Source organism: Petaurus breviceps, unplaced genomic scaffold (assembly GCF_028583685.1).
Source record: "Petaurus breviceps papuanus isolate PSGF00001 unplaced genomic scaffold, PetGlider_PUasm1.0 90903, whole genome shotgun sequence".
Classification (NCBI taxonomy): domain Eukaryota; kingdom Metazoa; phylum Chordata; class Mammalia; order Diprotodontia; family Petauridae; genus Petaurus; species Petaurus breviceps.
Genome location: NW_027187376.1, coordinates 12,472,978 through 12,496,656, shown reverse-complemented (window position 1 = coordinate 12,496,656; position 23,679 = coordinate 12,472,978). Strand labels below are relative to the sequence as shown.

Here is a 23,679-nt window from a genome sequence, read left to right as displayed (position 1 = left end):
GCTGCGCCACAGTACCTCAGCAGCTTCTCGCTCCAAGGGAAGAGGCCGACACACTCCTAACTAATGGGGCCCAAAGTCCAGACTGCACTGACCTCTCACTTTGTCCTCCGCATCTATGTGTTGATAATTCTGGAAACTGCCACAGCTGCTGCTGATCTGGAGTCCCTCTGGCTGGTGGCTGGTCAGGCCTGCCCTGGGGCTAAAGCCTCAGCGTGGGGCTGGGCTGGGCTCCCAGAGCTGGCCGATTTCTGCTGGTCTGCCAGGCTGTCCTCAGCTGGAGGTTAGCTTCTCTGTGTCATTTTGTGGGTTCTGCAGCTCCAAAGCTTGTTCAGAGTCCCCTTTTTACATGAATTGGAGTTGGTGGGTGCTAGAGCCCTGGGGAGGTCCTGTTTCTACTCTGCCATCTTGACTCCGCCCACAATCTCAGTTTCATTTTATGTGCTGTCTTTTCAGTAGAATGTAAGCTCCTGGAGGGCAGGGGCTATCTTTCTTTTTGCTTCTATTTGTATTCCTGGCACTTAGCACAGTTCCTAGCACATAGTAAGTGCTTAATAAATACTTGACTTACCAGTACTCTATAGGGATGTTGATGGTTTTGTGGACTTTGCATCTGGCTACTTCATTGAAGCTATTAAATCATCTCAACTAATTTCTTTACTGATTATCTTAGGTTATCCAAGTACAGTATCATGTTACCCATAAATAAGGAAAACTGCATCTCTTCTTTGATGATGTTTATATCTTTAGTTTTGTTTTTTAACTGTGATGGCTACCATTTCTAGAACTATGTCAAATAATATTGGAGAGAGAGGCACCTTTGTTTTACATGTTTATCCTAGGAAAGCTTCTAGTATTTCTCTATTGCAAATACTGATAGCTTTTGGTTTTAGGAATGTGTTTTTGACCACACTAAGATCCCTTTCCATGTATTTGTTTTTATGGTGAATATAAATAATGTTTATCTTATCAAAGATTTTGTCCTGAATTTATTAAGATCATGTGATTTTAAATTTTTTTGTCTTCATGATCAATTATGCTATTTGACTTCCTAATGTTGAACCATCCCTGAACCCTTATATCACTTGATCATGCTAAGTTATTTTCTTTCAGAAACTTTTCTGCTGACTCCCTGTAAGGATTTTATTTAAAATTTTTATATCAATGCTTATTAGTGAGATTGTATATATTTCTTCTTTCTCTTTCTCTAGTTTGAGTATCAGGCCCATGTTTCTCATAAAAGCATAGAGTTCCTTGTTCTACTTTTTTTTTCAAGAATAATGAATGTAGCAGACATATTAATTATTCTTTAAAATTTACCCAATATATTTTATTTCAATAAATACTTCTCAATTACATGTAAAAACAATTTTAAAAAAATATTTTTATTTTTTTGCTTTTTGGAGGGCAATTGGGGTTAAGTGACTTGCCCAAGGTCACACAGCTAGTTTTTGTGTTAAGTGTCTGAGGCCGTATTTGAACTCAGGTCTTCCTGTCTCCAGGGCCAGTGCTCTATTCACTGTGCCACCTAGCTGCCCCTAAAAACAATGTTTAACATCTGTATTTTGAAACTTTTGAGTTTCAAATTCTCTCCCTCCCTCCCCTTTCCTTTCTTTGAGAAGGCAATTTGATATGAATTATACATGTGAAGTCATACAAAAGATATTTTCATATTAGCTATGTTGTAAAAGAAAATAGATAAAAACCCCACCCCTCAAAAAAAGAAATAAAGTAAAAAAAAGTATGTATGCTTCAATCTACATTCAGACTCCATCAGTTCTTTCTCTACAGGTGGATAGCATTTTTCATTATTTTAAGTCCTTTGGAATTGTCTTGGGCTGTTGTATTGCTGAGAATAGCTAAGTCATTCATAGTTAATCACTGTATGCTATTTCTGTCATTGTGTACAATGTTCTAGTTCTGCTCACTTCACTTTTACATCAGTTCATATAAGTCTTTCCAGGTTTTACTGAAAGCATCTTGCTCATCATTTCTTATAATACAACAGTATTTCGTCACAATCATATACCACAACTTATTCAGCCATTCCCCAATTGATGGGTATCCTTCTCAATTTCTAATTGTTTGCCATTATAAAAAGAGCTGATATATAAATATTTTTGTTCATACAGGTTATTTTCCTTTTTCTTTGATCAAAGAGTATGCAGTTTTATAGCTCTTTGGTCAGAGTTCCAAATTACTCTCCAGAATAGGTAGATCAGTTCACAACTTCATCAACAATGCATTCCACATTCCCTCCAATATTTGTCTGTCCAATTAACCAATCTGATAGGTTTGAAGTGGTACTTCAGAGTTGTTTTAATTTGCATTTCTCTAATCAATGATGATTTAGAACACGTTTAAATATTACTATATATTTGATTTCTTCTTCTTAAAATTGCCTGTTTACATCCTTCATATCCTGTGACCATTTATTAGTAGTTGGGGAATAACTTGTTTTCTTATAAATTTGAGTTAATTCTCGATATATTTGAGAAATAAGGCCTTTATCAGAGAAACTTGATGTAGAATTTTTTTTCACCTTGGCTGAATTAGTTTTGTTTACACAAAACATTTTTAATTTAATGAAAGCAAAATTGTCCATTTTACACCCTGTAATAATCTCATTTGTTTGGTCATAAATTCTTCCCTTACCTATAGATAGGACAGATAAAATTATTTCATGTTCCCTTGATTTGCTTTTATAACCCTTTGTGTCAAAATCATGTACCCATTTTGACCTTATCTTGGTATATGGTATGAGATGTTGTTGGTCCATACTTTGTTTCTGCCAAATTGCTTTTCCATTTTCTCAACAATTTTTGTCAAATAGTGAGTTCTTGTCCCAAAAGCTTAGATCTTTGGGTTTGTCAAACACTAGATAATTATGGACATTTATTACTGGGTATTGTGTACTTAATATATTCCAATGATCTAATAATAAGAATTTCTTAGCCAGTAACAGATTGTTTTAATGATAACTATTTTGTAATACAGTTTGAGACCTTGTACTGACAGGCTACCTTCCTTCACATTTTTTTTTCACAGATTCTCTTGATATTCGTGAGCATTTGTTCTTCCAAATGAATTTTGTTATTTTTTCTAGTTCTATAAAATACTTTTGGTAGTTTGGTTGGTATGGCCCTGAATAAGTAAATTAATTTAAGCAGAATTGTTATTTTTATTATGTTAGCTTGGCTTATTCATGAACAATTACTATTTCTCCAGATATTTAGATCTGACTTTATTTGTGTGAAGTGTTCTGTAATTGTGTTCATATAGTTCCTGGGTTTATCTTGGCAGATAGATTCCCAAGTATTTTTATATGGTCTGCAGCTAGTATTAATTATTCTTTAAACTTTGACAGTATTTACTTGTAAACCCATTTGGTCTAGACTTTTTTCCCCCTCTGGTAATTAATTTATGGGTTGTTCATTTTATTTTTTCTGAAATTGGGTTGTTTATTCCTCTCTTATTTGTTAATTTGCCTATTTCATACTTTTGTAGATACTCATCATTTAAAAAAATTCTCAGTTTTCCTGGCATATAACTGAATATAAAACTTTCTGATAAATCTCTATTTCCTGTCTTTGTTTTGTGTGTGGATTCACTCTATTTATTTCAAATTTTGATCATTTGATTTTCCTCCTTTTCTTAATAAGGCTTACTAGTGGTTGTTCAATTGTACTAGTCTTTAAGAAAAAGAAAAACAAAACAGGTCTTAGTTTGTTCGAAAGTTTCATATTTTTTATTTCCAAGTTTCTCTATTATGAATATCTACTATTATACCTCATATCTTCAAATGCCTAAAAATCTACATATATCCATTAGGAAATATATGACTTTAAATAGATTTGCTTCTTCAAGAATTATGAGCTCCAAGAAGGTAGGCATTTCAAGTTTTTACACTAATATATCCTGAGATACTTAATAAATACTATTTAACTGCATACACACAAACAATCACTGAATTGTTTTTCTTGAATTCAGTTCAAGGAAAGAGTAACCGGGCTGTACTAAGATTGACTTCTAATTCTAAAACATTAAACTATTCATTTTAGAACACAGGGCTCAGTCTGAAAAGTCAACATTTTTTTTGTATGGAAGGTAAATACTCATTCTCTTCCCTATTGTGTAGTCAAGTTACTTATTTACAGTCTCATAAGGGGGAAAAGCATACACCAAAAGATGACCTAAATGATGTTATGATAATTTAATTATTAAATATTGTTTGGCTAAGCTTGAATTTTGGGCATGATGTTTTTGTACCAACAAAATAAATGTTTAAAAAACTGGTATAAGTTTAAAAATGACCCCTGGTTTCTAGGTATTTGGTATAAAATCTGCACCTAAAATATGTCAAAATTTTTATGATCTCTATAGTTACAAAGTATCTGTAAGTAGTAGGTTTGTGAACTGTAGGTTTTACTCTATCTACTCAATCACATATCTGTCTTGTAACCTCTCTGGATATAACAACTGCACTGAAACCTGTTAAAAATTACCAAAGACACACCCATTTATTTGAAGACTTTAACCAGCAGCCATTTACTTTTGAGATAGTAGCATGGGGGACAATTAGAATGTGTTTTCATGAAACAAATTAGGTGCAAAACAAATGCAAAATACTAGATAGTTCAATTTAATTCAACAAATATTTACTCTGTAAGGTACTATTTTAGGTCCTGGGGGTACAAAGAAGAAAAAGGACATAGTCCCTGTAAAAGTTTACTGTTTTGGTAAATAAAAATCTAGTATCGGACAGGACTATGCTTACAGTAAGTACTCAACTAATACTTGTTGAATGAATGACTCACTATCCTTGCTGTGTTAGAATCTCAGTGCTTCAGAGCTATGGATGTAGTCAAAGGACTTTTAAGTCATTTTGTAAAGAACCAATATTAAATGATATAGTTGTGTTACCATATCTGTAGCCACAACATGACTCCCAAAGAACAGATCTTATATGAAGAGCTCCTGGGTTGCCTTTGCAATGAATATCTAAGCAGGGATTCTTTAATAAATAATTCTGAGTAGCCTAACATTTTATATATGAAAACAGTATCTTCAATCAGTTATGTGGCCATTTGAATACTGTACAAACATAAAATGTTGTTTTATGTCAATTCTTAGCATGTTTGGTGTAAGGGCAGGAATAATTAAAAGCCAACCAAAAAGCCAAACTAAATTAATCAGTTTATGATTCACAAATTATTGGAAAATAAGTTTATAGTTGAATTTCCCTCCAAAAATTAGAACAAGCCTATATGTATCTAATGGCAGCTAGGTGCTATGGTAATTAGAATGCTGGGCTTGGAGTCAGGAAGACTCATCTAAGATAGCATCTTAGACCCTTACTAGCTGTGTGACCTTGGACAAGTCACTTAACCCTGTCTGCCTCAGTTTCCTCATCTGTAAAATGAGATGGAGAAGGAAATGGCAAACCACTCCAGTACTTTTGCCAAGAAAAACCCAAAAGGGTTCACAAAGTGTTGGACATGACTGAAATCACTAAACAACAAGAAATTACATATGTATCTAAATGTAAAGATGTTTAATTCAAAATGAAGACTGATATGTTTAGGAAGATGATATCCTCTTATTGAAATAACAAAGTACTTTAAAACTCTGAGAAATGTAGTAGCAGCATCAAAATGCAGAATTGTTTGATAAATGTATCTTATTTAACAAATGATAATGGTATAAAGGGTCATACTGGTCTTGAAGGACTTATTAACATCAATTATGTCAGCAAACATTCTGAGACAAACTCAAAAACCCCAAATGGCTGGCATGGTAAGAAACTGTCCAGAGTAGATCCTTCCCCGGTAATAGGTAACACCAGAACAAACATAGTTGAGGTTAGCCCTCGTCTAAATACAGTAGAAACCTGTTTGGATATGGCCTATCGTTACACGCAGTTGGATATACTCTGAGTCAGATCATGTTTGTTCTCCTTAAACATGGTAACTACATATAGCAAAAACCTGCTAGGACACAACAAGCTTAACAATAAATAACAACATTATATAGCATGCTAGAATTCACGAAGTGCTTTCCTAAAAACAACCCTGTGGGTCAGTAAGTACTAGTATTGTTAAGACGCCAATTTTAGAGATGATGGAACTGAGGCTTTTCTAAGGGGATAAGTGACTTGCACGAGGTCACACACATTGCCAGGAAACATTGACATGGGTCTGATGCCAGGCCTGACTGCAGAAGAATTCAGTGCTCTTTCCCCTAAACTTCTCAAAGAAAGTAGTATGAAAAGAGAGAGAAGAACGAACAAAAGGAAGAAAAAAATGGTAAGGCAGCAAAAGTAGTTATGAAGATGAGCCAATTTTTCCTTTTGCAGCTTTTAGGCTCCTGCACCTCATTACAATATGCACTGAGTGGCTGTCTCCCAAGAAAAGCCACAGAAAGGAAATATCATTAAAAAAAGCTTATAACTTTGGGTGAGCTCTCCCTTCCCTTAAGCCTGACAGAGCGGAGGCTGTTGTTCTCTATTGTTGAACAGGATGTAACAAGACTGCCAAGCACAGCCCACAAACCTGCTAATTAGGTGCACTGATTGTGTTTGTTTTGGAACCATTTACTAACAAAGGAATGTGTCACGCTGATTAGTGAGAGAAGGGTATGTAATGTATGTGTATTCAAGCCCAGATGAGGGCATAATCCAGGTATTCACTCTGTTTGCCCAAGGATTGACAAAAATGAAGGCTGTGCAAACAAGGGGACCAAAGGAAAAAAGACCAGCTTTTAAGCGGGGTCTCTCGTGCTTCCTCCCTCCAACCTCCTTTTCTTTCTAAAAATTACTTGCCTGAACCTGGGCGGATCCTTCAAAACATAACTGCAGAAAGCAGCTTGTCCCAAAACATTAAGGCTCTTTCATAGAGTTTATGGCAAGTTTGGAGTTTAATAGTTTTAGAAATATCCCAGCAAGTAACAACAATCTTACGCCAAACCATTTGTGTACCTCCCTCTACTCCTTCTCTATCTCCTGGACACTGCTTAAAAGATCAATAAATGAAGGTGAAAAGTCCGAGGGTTAACTGTGCCCTTGGTGGCTGAGCCCAGTTCTGCAGGAACAGGGATAGAGACGTGCCTATGACTTTATCAGGGGAGGAAAATCTCTCTACTGCTACTTGACCGTTTTAGCTGTAGGAGAGGGAGAGCAAATGACAACTCTTAGGCCTATGGAAGGAAAGGACATTCAACACATTACAACGTAGTTCCTATTTTGAGCCAATCTCTAGATGGTCTTACTACAATTGGCCATTTGTTGGCTCTCACACCATACAGAGAGCTTAAATAAAGACAGTCACTGCCAACACAAAGAACAAAGTCCATGCTCCGGCAGGTGCATTATCATGGTGCTCATGGGCAGGGCAGATAGGGTAGATTACAGTATGGTGCAGAATGCCTGGGCAGCACAATTCCAAGGTCAGCTACATTCCAGGAGAAGTCTCAACGGGTCTGTGGATTCACTCACTATTTCAGGAGTTTTGAATGCATGAGGATAATGTGGTTTGATGCTAGATTATCTGGGAGGCTCTCCCACTTGTAAAGCACCACAGTAAAAAAATAGGAACAATAAAAAAAGGGAAGAGCAATTAGTAGAAGCTGGGGGACTGGGAGAGAATGTAAGCCTCATTTTACTACACAAGTCCATTCACACATTTCTGTAACTAGTTTTGGTCACTTTCCTACATATCAAAATGTTTATATTCAATCGACATATCCTTCACAGAAATACTGGATGTGGTGTTCTCTTGAGTTAGCTCAATTAGTCAAGGCAAGATTATACTGCTAATGAAGCTGAGGTCCTTGGTACAAGCATATAAAGGGCCACTTAGTTTTTTCCAGAGAAAAATTCTGCTCCATTGTGCCTAACTACATCTCTAACACTGGTCAGTGGTTTTTAAACACACTTTTTAAAAAATTCTAAACTCAACCCAAGTAAAAGCATTGTTTCCATATATGGTGTAGATGAGGAAAAAAATTGTACACAAAACTAAGATTCTCTGTTAAGGGACTGAGCAATATCTGAGTTCAAATCCTGCCTCGGACTACTAGCTGTGTTGACCCTGAGTAAGTCACTTAATCTTTTCAGCATTAATTTCCTCATCTGTGACAGACTTGTTGTGAGGATCAAATGAAATAATAAAGTACTAGCAATTATTATTCTGTACATTTAAGAAATGCTTCAATGACCAAATTTTTCTTCTTTTCCTTATTTTGGGAAACCTATCACCATCCTCTCTCTTCTTCCTGTCCCCTGCCCCACTGGAGGGAAAAAAAGAGAAAGAAAAACAAAACTTTTGTAACAAACATGCTGCCAATCAAAACAAATTCTTCTACTAGACTGGTCAGCAGTCTTGGATGCCACTGTCTAGAGGTGCAGGTGTTCTTTACTTGAGGTATATGAACTTATAAAAATTTTTGATAGCTCTATTTCACTGTAATGATTTTCTACATATTTTGTGCTTTGCATTTAAAAATATTCTGAGAAAGGGTCCCTAAGTTTCACCAGACTGCCAGAGGAGCAAAGGGGTTAAGAATGCCTTCTTTAGGCTTACTAGGTAAAAGACTTACAGATGACCCAGGGCAATTCAGCTCTACTAGAGAAGCACATCAAAGTATATGCTTGTGGTCTCACACTAGCCTACAGTGTTCATTCCACATTTATTATGTACAGCATTCAACTTACTACAGTACTTAAAAAGTTTCCCCACTCATAGGAAAGTCTATTTGGCTTCAGCAGTACTTCAAAAGACTCATAATTCAAAAGCTCAGTAGAGGGAGCTTCATTGCTTTCCTCACTGATACAGACCATAACTCCTCTTTAAAAAAAAAAAATAACTAATTTTTAAAAAATTACATTTTCAGTTTTGAGCTGTCTCCCTCCCTCCTCACCCCATAATAGAGAAGGCTACCATTTAACACAGATATGAGTATGTGTATATAGATATATATTTGTACATATATGTGTGTGTGTGTGTATCACATAAGCAATAAACACAGTTCTTTCTCTGGAAATGGATAGCATCTTCCTTCATAGTTCCTTTGTAGTTGATTTGAATATTTACAATACTCAAAATAGCTTAGTTGTTCACAGTTACTCTTAGAACAATATTGCTGTTACTATATGCAGCATTCTCTTGGTTCTCTGCTCATTTCACTCTTTACATAGCCCCTCTTTTTTTTTTTTTTTTGCTTTTTGGAGGGCAATTGGGGTTAAGTAACTTGCTCAAGGTCACACGGCTAGGTTTTTTTTTTTGTGTGTGTATGTGTGTGTTAAGTGTCTGAGGCTGGATCTGAACTCAGGTCCTCCTGACTCCAGGGCCGGCCCTCTATTCACTGTACCACCTAGCCGCCCCATAGCTCCTCTTTCTTAGGAGATAAATTGCTGTTTCCTTCTCTCTACCCCAATATATCACTTTCTCGTGACATGTTGATTTCACATTTCTTAAAATCCTGGATATTCTAGCAACCTTAAAAGAGACATATTTAGTTTTTCCACAGAGGGCTTTTGGGAACTGGAATTAATATTTTAAAAAGCATTTATTTGGTGCCCATTAAATTAAATAGAGTTGGAAAAGACATTAAAAGTCATCTAATCCCTTCATTTTATAGATGAGGCAAATGAGGTGTCAGGAGGTTAAGTGACAAGGTCACCCAGGTAAAAAAGTAGTAGAGATGAGGTTTGAACCCAGGTCCTCTGACTACAAATCTAAAACTCTTTCCATTGTACCACACATTGTGTTAAGAAGCTACATGTATTCAAATCCAACTGGGGGCATTACAAAGTGTTTGAGAGTTGTGAAGTATACTGTTTCCCATGTCTGGAAATATGATTTAAGAGTTACATAAAAATAAGGAAATTCAGGTAAGCAAGACAATGGAATGGAATCAGCTGCAGTGTACCCTCTCCAAGCTTTTCTTATGGAGAATTGCTGTGGTATTACATGAAGTGCTAGGCATCAGGACTCATGGGATGGCAGCATCACAGGGATGGAAAGTATATCCCTGGTATAAACAGACAGAAGTCTTTAGGAATTAGAGAATAGTAACTGTAGAAATTTTTAGGATGCATGCTTATCAACAAGATGGCTTTAAGGATCTCAATTCTGTGTCATAGTGGTTTCTATGTGTTTTTTCTTTTTTTTGAACTATCTAACCTGATACAACTAATTTTCTCATGAATAATTCTTAAACTTAGTGCACTTGTATCTTTAATCAAGTTGAATATACTCAGTTTGTATTCCTTTTGGATTTAAGATTTTATTATTAATTCTTAGCAGAGTATTCATTTCCTGTTCTAAATTTGTAATGTGGTTTTTGGCTTCTGAAAAGATGTTCTATCTTATGTTAGGTCAAAGTAAGGCAATCTTGGGGCTAAATAGCTGACATATCTCAAGATTCAAATATTTAATTTCACTTAAAAATCTTGAAATTGGGGTGGGTAGGTGGCGCAGTGAATAGAGCACTGGCCCTGGATTCTGGAGGACCTGAGTTCAAATCTGGCCGCAGACACTTAACACACACACACACACACACACACACACACACACACATTTAGCTGTGTGACCTTGGGCAAGTCACTTAACCCCAACTGCCTTCCAAAAAGCCAAAAAAAAAAAAGTCTTGAAATCTATTATTTTAGTTGCTCCCTGTTCATACTAGCAATATACTTGCATTTGATCTTCTTGAGGAAAAAAAAACCCACTCTATTAACAATTTCCAAGGTAGAGTTTTCAGTAGTTTCTTCTAAATGTGATTTTTAACTATGGTAATCAGGGGCATGACTGAGGAGTTATTTTAAAGATATATAATGATTATAAGTGAAAAATTAATGAAACTAATAGTTACTAACTCAGCTGAAAAAGAAGGTGGTTAGTGACTGAATTATAAGCTCTGGATAAAGGGTACGTGACATGCCTAGTAGAATGCTGACCCAACATAAAAGGCTACCATGAGTATGCTCTAGTGACATGAAACACAGATAAGGGCTCATCGAATATTTTTGGAAAATTTAGCACTTTCTTGGTAAAGCATTATTTAATGAATTTCAATCATACCACTGAGAATTACTTCAGCTATGCTGCTAAAAAGGTTCTAAGTCTATTTCTAATGACCTACAATGCTGAATTCAGACAACTCCTTGAGTACAAATGGTGACCAATCTGTGATTCAGTTAATTTGCTCATTCTCAAGAATTTATATAGTGCTGTTTTTAGCAATTCTTCCATCCCTATAGTTTTCATTTTTATTATTCCACTTGCTCTTGTATACAGAGGAAAGTTTCTATCTTCAGTCTTGAGGAAAATATTCTTTCTTTTCTTTTTTAAAGTAGTGCTTTTATTTCCTTATGTTCTTAAACTTCTTTTTTAAAACTACTCCTGATGTTTGATTGGAAGCTGAACACCAAAGAAGCTCCAATAGTTCTTGGAAAGTATTATCAACTCAGAATTCCAGGAAGGGTTGGCGAGACTCCTTCAGACTCAAACATTCTTTTTTTTTTTTTTAAGCAATTGGGGTTAAGTAACTTGCTCAAGGTTACATGGCCAGTTATTTCTGGGTGTGGTGCTAAGTATCTGAGCCCAGATTTGATCCCCAGGTCATCCTGACACTGGGGCTGGTGCTCTTATTCGCTGTGCTACCTGGCCACCCCAGACTCAAACACTCTTAAAGCTTGAAGAAATTAGATCTAGAGAGAAATATCTGAAAAGGGGGAGGATGAGAAGATATTCAGTATCTGTAAAGTCTTTCATGCTGTTTTAAGCTTCCTTTTCTTTGAGACAACAGGTTTTGTGCTTATGTCACTCCTTTTGATGATGCTGCAAGCAGAGTGTTTTTGACCAGAGCTGGTGAATCAAGTGAGGCCATGGTCAATTTGGTCTTTATCATAGCTCACAAGATAGGGGGTTAGATATAGTGCTACCTGCATCTGGGATGTGGAGAGTGGGGTGCTGGTGTAAGATGGGAGTGGTTGAGCCTCTTTGAAAGGCTGTTTATGAAGACTCATCAGTTCAGGAAGTGATCAGGATAGCCTTCAGTCAGCTTTTATATTCTAGCTACATTATATATGCTTAAACTCCTTCTGGTTCTATATCTTACCTTCTGTTTTGAACTACTGTATTGAGCTCTAGAGTAAATTGGGGAATATAGACATACAAATGTGCATTCACAACGTATTTATCTTATGGTCTGGAGGATGAAAGGAAAGATAATAAGGATTATTATCTGATTCAAGAAAAGTAGTAATAATAGCCTTGCTAACATGTATGGGGGAAAAAGCTCTCACCTAGTAGTTAGCATCATTATGCTGCCACAAATGTTACTTTAGTAAGAAAAAACAAACTCATGGCAACTTGTACTGTGTCTTTCAAACTTTCCTTGTTGTATTGTGCTGCATCTATTGGACAATATGGTAAAGAACAAAATAAATCATGTAGCTGTTCATTCAAAGCTTTTCCCTTTTATTCTTCCAAAGCTCACATATTTTTAGTCTTGATTGGATGGATGGTTTACTCTACCTCTTCAATGATGGACTTGTTCCTGTACGTTACTAGGTCTGGAAAGGTGGTAAGATTGTTACCTAGTTCTTCCCTATTAAAAATGAATCCAATTATCTTAAAAAAATAATTTTGTGGGAAATATCATTTAATGCTGCTATCTCATTTTGGTATCAGGGCTAGAAATCATGGTGAGAAACCAGAAGATGAAACAATACCTAATATCCAATAGAACAAATATAGGCTAAGGATGGAGATAAAGTATTTCAGGAAACCTTGGCTCACTACAGCCAGAGAAAACCAAAATATGGATGACCTGAAACTTGAATACATGACATCTAACTATCATTTTTGTAAGACAAGATATTTTGTACCTGCTTGTTGAAATATCTTCAAAAGGGTAAAGGATCTCTCCATTGTTACAGATTTCGCAGATGAAGCCCTTTTGGCTACATAGGCTGCAGCTGTACACATGTGAGGTGGCAAATTTAATGACCTTTCCCAAGAAAGGAGCCAGCTTTCCTTCAATTACCTGGAGAAAAAGAAATGGGATAGTGAGGCAAATCTATTTAAAGTAAGATTCTTGCAGGCTCAGAAAGACTGGAATCCCTCTCCCTAACACAACAGGAAGAAATGCTTATTGTCTGGTTGCCTCTAATTACCATTTCTCAGTAATTCTCACCGAAGAGCCAAAATACGTTAGTATGGAATGAACTATGGCTTGAGATAGCAAGTCACAGTACCTGCAAATATAGTATAGTAAAAACTTCACTAATCTTTTTCTTCATTTCTACCTTAAGTATAGAAAGTGAGGGCTAACACATAGATTTACTTTAAATAGAATACAAAGCTATTATTCAGACAGATGTCATGACTTATCATGAAATCACATGCACATATCTATAATAACTTAAGAGTTAGCATTTAAAATTTTAATAGGACTTTTTCTAGAAGGATCTATAATAGTATTTTTTTTTATAAAACCCAACCCTCACAACAATCTGGTTTACTATACATTCATTTGGTTATAATCAAGTTCCTCAACTCTGCATATGGCAAATGTCATAAATGCATTCTATTCCATTAAGTTCATTTCTTTTGCTATTATTTATAAGGTCTAGAAGGTCCTTCTAGCACCATTTTTAGTTTACTAGAACACTGTAATACTCAACAAATCAAATAGTTTGTATGGAAAATATGCTTTTATTCACAAAACTGGAAAACCATAATTTGAGAGAAAAAAATTAATGAAGAATATTCTTTCATTTCTATTCATTGATAATTTTTGGTTTTATATCACATAGATTTCTTCCTATGTCCTTCTTCCTCCACCCTCTTAACAAAGATTTTTAAATCTTACACTGGAGAAAGCTATATAATTACTAGAATTCAAGATCACCTATATATGATTTGCATAAAACAACATATGAGGTGAATATAAAACAGTATATAGATAAAATGTGATGTTAAAAATGTAATTGATAAAAATTAAACATTTTAACAGGGAAATAAGAAGACTCTTCCATGGAAACTTAAAAATCTACACAAAATCAGGATTGGCAGAGGGGAGAAATTATCTTGAACATCTTATCCGATGAAGAACTCTTCCATAATTTCTGTAACTTGATCTTCCTCTCTATCACACTGGGAAGCCTCAGAACCCCCCTGATACCCTGGGAGTAGCAGGCAAATCCAAGGAGGCATTCTTTTACAGGAAATAATACTAGAGTCATACATCACCAGGGCAAGAAAATCTAAGCTCAAATTTTGTCTCAGATACTTAATGTAAGTAAGGCTGTGTGACCCTGGGTAAGTAACCTCTAAGTTTCCTCTTCTGTAAAATGGGGCTAATAATAATACCAACCTTCTAGGGATGTTATTAAGATCAAATGAAATAACAGATGTGAAATGCTTTGCAAATCTTAAGGAGTTACATAAATACTATTGCTATTTTTAAGTCATAGGAACCAACATTTCCAAAGAGTTTTTTTTTTTTTTTACTATTTCCTTCTCCTTTATACAACTACACTTAGATTTACTGAGGATCACATTTTTAAGAAGGACCTTGAAAAACTCCTGGATAATACAAAGGAGATGCCTAGAATAGAGAGAGATTTTGAAGCAATGATATTAAAGGCAAGATTGAAGGAACCTGTGATACTTACTTTTGTGAAGAGGAGGCTTAAAGGGTAATGGGATAGATATCACTGAATATGTGAAGAATAAAAGTGAGTTATTCTGTGTTGCTCCAGAGGATGACGGAAAACAAATATGGGCTTTTCTAACATTTAGAGCTATCTAATGATGAAATGGAATACTTCAACAACTAATGAGGTCCTTGTCACTGGAATGGAGATTGGGTGACCATTAGTAAGCAAGTTAGCTCAACCCATCCCCCTTTTCCTCCTAGGCTGTTATAAGAGCCCTTTTTCTGGTCTTCCTAGGAGCATCCTATGACCTCTTTAATCCACTGTCTACTTGATTGTATCAATGCACTTCTATGATCATGCCACTCTTCCAATTAAAAAATCTTCCGGGGCTGCCACTGCCAACTGAAGGAAGTTTAATCTGCCCCTGGCATCATGCCCCTCCCTTTACAATCCAAATATTACTGTGCTCACCTTCACATTGTCTATGTTCTAGATTAACTGGTTTATGTTCTATCCCCCCACTCTTGTTCTTCCCCTTCTCATCTCTGTGCTGTACTCATATGTGGGTCATGTCCCCTTTCCTCAAACTCAATTTGTTGAAGTTCTGTCATCCCTAATGGGCTAAATCAGACTGCTATGTCTTTCATGAATCTTTGCCTGATCCCTCCTCCATCTCTGGTGAAAGTTCTAACTCCTTCCCACTGATTTTGCTCTCATTTGTTTCACAATTCTTACTTCCATTAGATTTAAACCTCTTTGAAAGCAGTATCTGTGTAGTGCACATGTATCTTTGCTGCCTGTCCTGCTGGATCTGCAAAAATGGCATTTTCATATGTGAGGTAGAATATACAAAAAAGATTCCTGAATTCCTACTAGCGCATATATACAGCACTTTAAGGTCTGCAAAATGCTGTACAAATATCAATCTCATTTTACCCTCATAATAACCTTGGGACATAGGAGGGTCAGTCACACAGCTAGTAAATGTAGGACTCTTGATTTAAACTTGGGTCCTTCCAATCCCGGGTCCACCTCCCTGTCTACTGAGCCATCTCATCTTGAGTATCAACTCCCTTTGGGTATTTTTGTTCTTTGCTATTTCCAAGGAAAAGAAGGGCTGTATGCACTTTGAAGCAGCTATATCTCAAAACCTTTTTTCACTTTCAGATTCATGGCTCTATTTTAGATAGCTGAGGTTACCAGAAGTCTGAAATTCCATGGAATAAATGCTGTTTCATATATGTGCAGAGTTCTTTCATACAAGAATCTTAAAAGTATTTTGTATCGAAACTGCGTAAGTATGCATATAGGATGTATAGACATATTCAGCTCAAAAATAAATTTGTTACTTAGTATCTCATTGTTACATATTACTTAGCTTTTAATTTTTTAAAAATCAAAATTTTCTAAATTTTAGTTTCTTTAGTTTGATAAGCAGAAGAAATGTCCTTTATAACTGAGGATTCAATAAATGGCCACCTTAGAAAAATAAAATTCCTTGGGTACATATTCTAATGATATATGCTGAGCATGATTATGATTATATAGAAGGAAACCTTATTATAGCAACATGTCTAGCAAAGTAGAATATCTTGAACATGAATACTGTCACTGACAGCACTGCAAAGATGATACAGGGCTTCTTTTGGCTTCTAGGCAATTTCCAGATATAACTTCTTTAAGAATAATGATGTATTTTAAAACACACACACGTGTATGTATGTGTGTGGATTTCATAGTCCCTTCAAATAAAATCCTAAACTACAAAGTAAAGTTTATTTGCTTCTACAAGCTGGGACTATCCTCCCCAGTTTAAGAGCCTGACATCTTCTGATACAAGAGGGAAAAAAAAAAATCACAGCTGCCATTGATGTATCACTTTGTTCATAAGTTACCTTAAAGTTTCCAAAGAATTTTGAAATTGATCAATCACAAATGTCTACTATGTGCCAGGTTCTGTGCTAGACACTGGGAATCCAAAGACAAAAGCAGTCCCTGCCCTCAAGGAGCTTACTTTTTCTTAGGGGAAAAAAAAATCACAAAATTTTGAGAGTTGGATAAGACTTTAGTGGTCAACTAAATCAATCTACGGAGGAAAAGAATTTCCACTACAATGTGCCTGACAGATAGTCTTCTCTCTAGCCTTAGACTGAAGACCTTTAGGAAAGGGAAGACCCCCATTTTTGGGGCGGCCCTTTTAATTATTAGGAAATTCTTTTTAAAATAAAGCCTAAACCTGTCCCTTCTGCAACTTTTACCCACTTCTGCCCTCTGAGGCCAAACAGAACAAATATAATCCTTCTTCCACTTAATAGCCCTTCAAATATTTGAACATAGTTATCATTTCCCTTGAATCTTCTCTTCTCCAGACTAAACATTCTCAGTTTTTTCAAATGATTCTTATATGATAGTCCCAAAGCTCATCCTAGCTGCCCCCCTTTGCATGCTGTTTGGGTTATCAAGGTTGGGGCAGGAGCAACATCTATTATGGTCTCTGCCACATAGTATGGGCTACTTTTTTCTCTAAAAGGCAGAGAAGGTGTCCTGAGACTTTAATGATCCAGGGCAGAGGTGTTTGTCAAATAGTTCCTACAACACACATCTAACCTGGAAAATATTTAGCAAAATAAAAATACAACAGAACAGATAATGTTAATATGTGGTTTTCTAAGTAAACATATGGCCCTCAGAGATTCTTTTGTATAGTTTGGTAGCCCACCCCCCATGTTTCTATTTGACACCACTGATCTTAAGATTGAGCTTAAGCCACTGATGAAGCTTCTTGGTCACCTAAGGCATAAAATTCCCACTCCTAGAGAAATCTGAACCCCTCAGACTTGACTACTGCTGTGTTAGTCAACACACTCTTGGGACCAGATGTATTTCCATATGGAGATGAGGGAGGCTGCCTTTATCTGAACCAGGGCTGATAAACACTCTATGACATTGTTAAATAATCTTCCTTTTTCTTAAGTCTTAGATGGTCTATGAATGTTTCATTTCACTCTAATCCTTAGCCTGAACCCTTAGATAGGCTTTAATTAGGCCTGGTTCAGAATATATGTCCTTTCTCAACAGTGGTGCCCAGTTTAGGGCACTGAACTGAATACAACTGAGGACTGAATACAATAATTCAAATGACATCTGATGAGTGCAGAGTATGAAGAGACTATCATACCTCCTTAGTTCTGCCTCCCAATTTGACCCTAATGTATAAACACATGTATATGTATAGACATATACTTAGAAGTTAGGTATATGTGTATATGTGTATGTGTATGTATAAAGTTGTATGAGTGTGCACGTGTGTGTATAAAAATAGTGCCTCCCAATAGGGCCCAAATTCTCCCATTCTCTCTCTCTCTCTCACACCCACACCCACCCACCCACACACGAAGGATGATAAAGACTCGAGCCAGGGTGGCGGCCATATGAATAGAGAGAAGGGTACAGATTTGTAGGATGTGGTAGAATCAATAAGACTTGGCAACTAATTGGATATGGTAGGTAAAAGAGAATGAAGAAATGCTGAATGATCCTGAAATTGTGAATTTGGGTTACTGGAAGAAAAGTAATGCCCTCTATATGAATTAAGGAGTGGGAGAGTATGTGTAGGGGAAGCTAATGAGCTCGGTTTTGGACATGGAAGGTATGAGATGTCAACTGGACATATACTTGGAAATGTCTACTAGGCAATTGGCGATGTGGGATGAGCACAGGAGGGAAACTGAGGCTGGCTACACGGACAATGTTCATTTTCTCAAAACTGAAGTAGGCTCACTGGTCCTAGAATCAGGAGACCTGCATTTGGATCCATCCTTGTCCATTTGTCTTCCCCTCTCTGGTCTTCAGGTTCCTAATTTATAAAATGAGGGGGGCAGATAAGATGACCTCTAAGATTTCTTCCAGCTCTCACACTCTATGATTCTAAGAATAGGCATGGTAAACGTAGACTAGCCCATCAGAACCTAATTGGTTCAGGATCTTAAACCAAATAGACATTTTCTGGGATTCAGCCTTAACTTACAGCCCACAAAAACATAAGGAAACAAGATCTACTGGGAAAAAATGTTATATGAACTTCACAACATGTGTTGAGACATCAAATTTCTCCTCTACCATTTGGATGGACTTAGTTGAAATGAATGCAAAACACACAGATTATTTTTCCTTGCAATGGAACAAGCATATAAGCAGTGTTTGAAAAGCACCAGGTTGGACAAGATGATCTTTAAGGCCCTACTAGCCCAGATATTCTAAGATCCCATGATTTCTGGCAAAGTCAAAATATTTGGATGAAATACTTAACAAACCTGAAAACTCAATTTAGAGTCACCCTCCAGTCAACATTTGAAAGGTATGGGACTCTTGCACTTAAATTAGTTTCAGGTCAACGTAACTTTAAAGGAACTCATCAGATATTGAGGATATTACATTTTCAGACATCTACATAGTTTTAACAAAGCCAGCTGATTATCTGGACATGATATGAAATGTTGGAACAGATTGTGTTTTAGGTTGCTATGTTGACTGTATCTAACTTATTCTCTGCCCTCCCCCAAATGAATACCTACATGAAAAAAATCACAACTGAGTAATTAGTGGAAAACATAATATGGTTCTTTTTCTTCTCCACCCTTTCACTCAACCCCCTTCACCTCCTCTAAACACCAAATTGTACCATCTTCTTGAGAAAAGGCAGCTATCCAGAATGTGGAAAATGTTTTTTTTTTTTTCTGTTTTCCATTAAATTTAATTTCTTATCTTATGGCAAGGTACCTGCTGATTTTCTCATGGTGTGTGCATATACTACTATTTTAGAGATAATATATGGATCTAGTCTTCAAAAAACATATCCATTTCTAAGGTGAATTACATGCCATTTTTATAACATTTCAGGAAACGGACAAAATGCAACAACAAAATGATCTTGTTCCCCTTGATTTTGTTATTTTTAACATTTGCAGTTTCTCAGCAAATTCACTTGCTCCTGTCATTTCTGTAATTCTGAGGTCTGCAGAGACTGCTAAACATAATTTTTCATGATCATTCGGATTTGCAGGACTCTCCATTCGTGAGAGCACCTAGTATGCTTATAGTTCTCAAGACTAGCCTTGTTTATCTTTCAGTCGAGGGACACACACACACACACACACGCACACGCACACACACACACACACACACACACACACACACACACACACACACACTTTTTTTGTTCCGGTCAGAAATGGTTAGTGATGGAATTTGAGGCTGATGGCTTTCTTGCAGACTAAGAAAATAAACCATATTTGATTTGCTTTCTTGCAGACCAATCAAAAATTACAATTAAGTTAAAAAAGAACCTAGTGCTGGCTCCTCCAAACCACTGCGCCAAGCCCAGCTGCTTATTACTCGTGTGTGGCACCAGGAAATTGCAGTGTCATGTTCAAGACCTAAAGCCAAGCAAGATGTGTGGGACTGGAAAAAGGGTACATGCTACACTCCATTTCTGTCTGCTACCTTCACTCCCTTGGCACACTCACAACATTTAAAGCCATGGGCGCTGGGGGCAGGAGCACCATTACTAAATTGGAAAAAAAGTCCCTTTGTCCCCCATTTCTTTACATACAGACTCATTCTTCCCCTCAGTTCTGCCATAGAGCTTCCATGCCAATAAAAGGCATTACTCAATCTATTACTCTCCATCTAGATTCTGGACAACTGTTGGTAACACTTGGATGAAGAGGGCTCCTGTACTTGACAAATGGCCCTCCTTAAAAGTGTTGCTAAAAGACATGATGAAAGTTTTAACAAAGTCATCTGCCACTCATTAGTAACAAGCAAACTTGATGGGATAAGAAGAAACAATATTGTCACACTGTAAAATAATGTGAAATATAATCTCCTTTGCAATTCCCACAGTATCTCTAGTCTAAGGGTCAAGAAATACCTCACTCATAATTATGTCTCTGTGCTCCATTTTGAAGCATTTACAGATGGTACCCTGAGACAGAGAAAGAATTCTGTAACCTTAGGTAAAGCAAGTTGGGGGAGGGAGTTAGAAAAAAATCTACTGAGCTCTTTTCAAGTTTCAAAAATCTACAACTCAATGAAAACATTCTACTGAATCCTAGCTCAGTTTTAAGTATTACCCCCTGTAAAAACATATGTTTTAAAATAAAAAGTGAAGGCACTAAGTATGGGGGGAAGGGGGTTACCACTACTCAGTTACTAAAACATTATTAAACTCCAGTTAAATGTAATTAACTTTTGAGCTCCTTATCATTACTCATTACTGTGATGTTTGTACAAAAACAGAAAGCTGTCTCCTTTCTAATTAGTCTGTTCCCAAATTCATTATGTAAGACCACAACTTACTTATTTGCTTGGCAAATCAATTACTTCAGTGAGAGTAGATTGTGATGTCACTAATTAGCCCTAATCTGATCCACTCATACAGCTGAAAATTTCCTTCCATTTACACAATGAAAACTTGATGAAGGTTAAACTAGGTGGCTTTCCTTCCTTTGCCAAATGATGAACTGTATGGTGCTGTGGAATTGAAGGGCTTAAACAATGACAGAAAAAAGAAATTTCAATTTCACTTTTCTTAATTATTCTAAAATCAGCCCAAAGAGAATACCTATGCTAAAAATTCTTCACCAAGGAAATTGCAAACACTGTTTTTGGGTTGCTATCCCTCTGTTAAATGTGTATAGATGTTTGCCTATAAAACAAACTACTTAGGAAAAGTTCCAGTTTGGTTTTTAAGGGACTTCTACAGTCTCCAAGATATAACCACAATAATATTGGGCTGAGAGACTACCTACCAAACCAGATGGAAGACCTGTTCCAATCCAAGCCTATTTCTATTAGCAGGAGTTTCAGGGGGCTGGCTCAGTGGCATATAATTGGCACTGGCAGCATCATATAGGGTGCTGGCTGTGGAAGCATGAAGATTTGGGTTCAAACCCCATCTCTGACACTTACTAGCTGTCTGGTCTGGGGTGGAAGAACTCACATATCCCTTCCATTTTCTCATTTACTAACTGAGAATGCTACTCGGGCCAAAAGGAAATAATGTAGCTAAGGTACTCTGGCCAACTTTAAAGCACTTGGATAGATGTCAGTTATTATTTTTGTTATCCCAGGATCTAAGGACCCCAGATAGTAAAACCACAGACATTTTAAAGCTGGAGGAAGTCCTTAGAACATATCTAATCTAACCCCATCCTTTTGCAGATGAGGAAATTGAAATCTAAAGAGATAAAGTGACTAATCCAAGGACACACGAGCAGTAATTATCACATCCAAAATTCAAACTCTGGCCCTGTGAGGACAGTAAATCCAATTCCCTTTCCACTGTACTTGGAAGATCCCAATACCTGGGCTAGGCTGCTCAAAGGCAGTTAAGTCACTGGGGTCTGGATTATAGCTGGAATTCTGGGGTGTCTGAGGCCCAATGGCTCTTAGAGGATTCCTACAACCAATTCAGTCTTCTTTTAGAATAAGGAGTCCCAAGTGAACCTACATTGGCTATGTAGTAACCCAGTGGTCTCCAACTCAAATAAAAACAGAGGCTGCTAATCCTGTACATAAGAATCCCTGTGGGTTATATATTGATTTAGTTTTAAAATATAATATTATCTATTTTATTATTCTTTATTTATTTTCTTAAATATCTCCCCACTACATTTTAATCTAGTACAATGGGGCCATACAAAACTTAATACTGCTGTAAAGTCAATTTGATAACAACTAACGTTCAAATGTCAAGCTGCTTTTATTCACTTCTTACCCTGCCCAAAGTTATAATAAGAGGTGAGATCTCCATTCCCATATAAATTTGTAGTGGACATAATTTCCAAGCTCAAACTACAGTTCCAGCAGTGTTTTTTAGACTTTGATTTAAGTGCAGAAAAAATTTCCATATTTCAAAATTCATTTAACTATGCAATTGAGGAGTTCCCACCTAACCTTCAATTGGAAGTCATTAACCTGCAATTCAGTGACATGCTAAGGAGCAAATATCAAGAGAAGAATCTAATTAGAATTCTATAAATGCCTTTCAGGTGATGAATATACTTAATTAAAATCATACACTCGTGGACTGATATCAGTATTTGGCAGTGCCTATCTACACGAAAAGACAAAATCTCATTACAGATCAGCATGAACAGATTAACATTTGCAATCAATTTTGCTGATAGAAAACATTAACTTTGAACCCCAACTAAGCAAATGCTATCCCCTGAAAAGGATTCCATTCTTCTTGTTAACTGACCCTATATTAGAAAAAACTGCACTTTATTATTATTGGAAACTTATTTTCTCTCATTACATAAATGCAGTCTCACTTTTGCCTCTTGGCCCTCAAGTTTGCTGACCCCCTATGTAAAACATGCCCATTCACAACTAGGGTGGGGTATATTTCTTGTAGGATCCTTCTCCCAGAGCAACTGTACCAGTAGTCAGATTGTCCCCTGGACACTGTCCTTTCCCATGACTGTTATTTGTGCTGCTACTGTTCCTCCCAAATGATTTTGCCTCACTTGAAAAAAATGCCCAATTATGTGGGAAAGAACAACACATTCGAGTGAAATAAGCAAAGATAAGTAAAAGGCAAAGAGAACAAAGAGGAGAAATATGAATAAAGAGGAGAAAGGATAGCTGAAAAGAGACACTGCCAGGAAAGAAAAAAAAAGTGTTTGGGAGACACAGATTCTAATCCTAGCTTTACCAATAATTAGTTGAGATATCTGGCCATTCACTTATTCTCTTTGGGTCTCAGTTTCCTCATCTGTCAAAGTTGGTCTCAGTCATCTCCCAAGTTTTTAAAGAATTTTTAGATGTTAAAATTCCATGAAAATAAGTTTAATGTTTTAATAAAAAGAATATTCAGAAGCTGTGAAGAAAAGAGCTAGGAATAGTCAAAAGATGGCCTTGGGCAAATGAGAAGTAGAGAAAAGGATATATAAATGGTCAGTTATAATCATAAGTCAAATACTGTCACTCCCCCCCCCCCCCCCCCC

The 23,679-nt window shown here is 36.5% G+C and overlaps 1 protein-coding gene across 1 annotated transcript in view; it reads right to left on the bottom strand.

The window, feature by feature from the left end:
- The window catches only part of PLEKHM3 (pleckstrin homology domain containing M3), a 235,730-nt gene that overhangs the window by 35,592 nt on the left and 176,459 nt on the right, over nucleotides 1-23,679 (bottom strand). Inside the window, exon 7 of the mRNA XM_069075264.1 lies at nucleotides 12,890-13,047. Within this exon, the coding sequence (XP_068931365.1) occupies nucleotides 12,890-13,047 (158 nt within the window). The remainder of the gene's footprint in view (nucleotides 1-12,889; nucleotides 13,048-23,679) is intronic.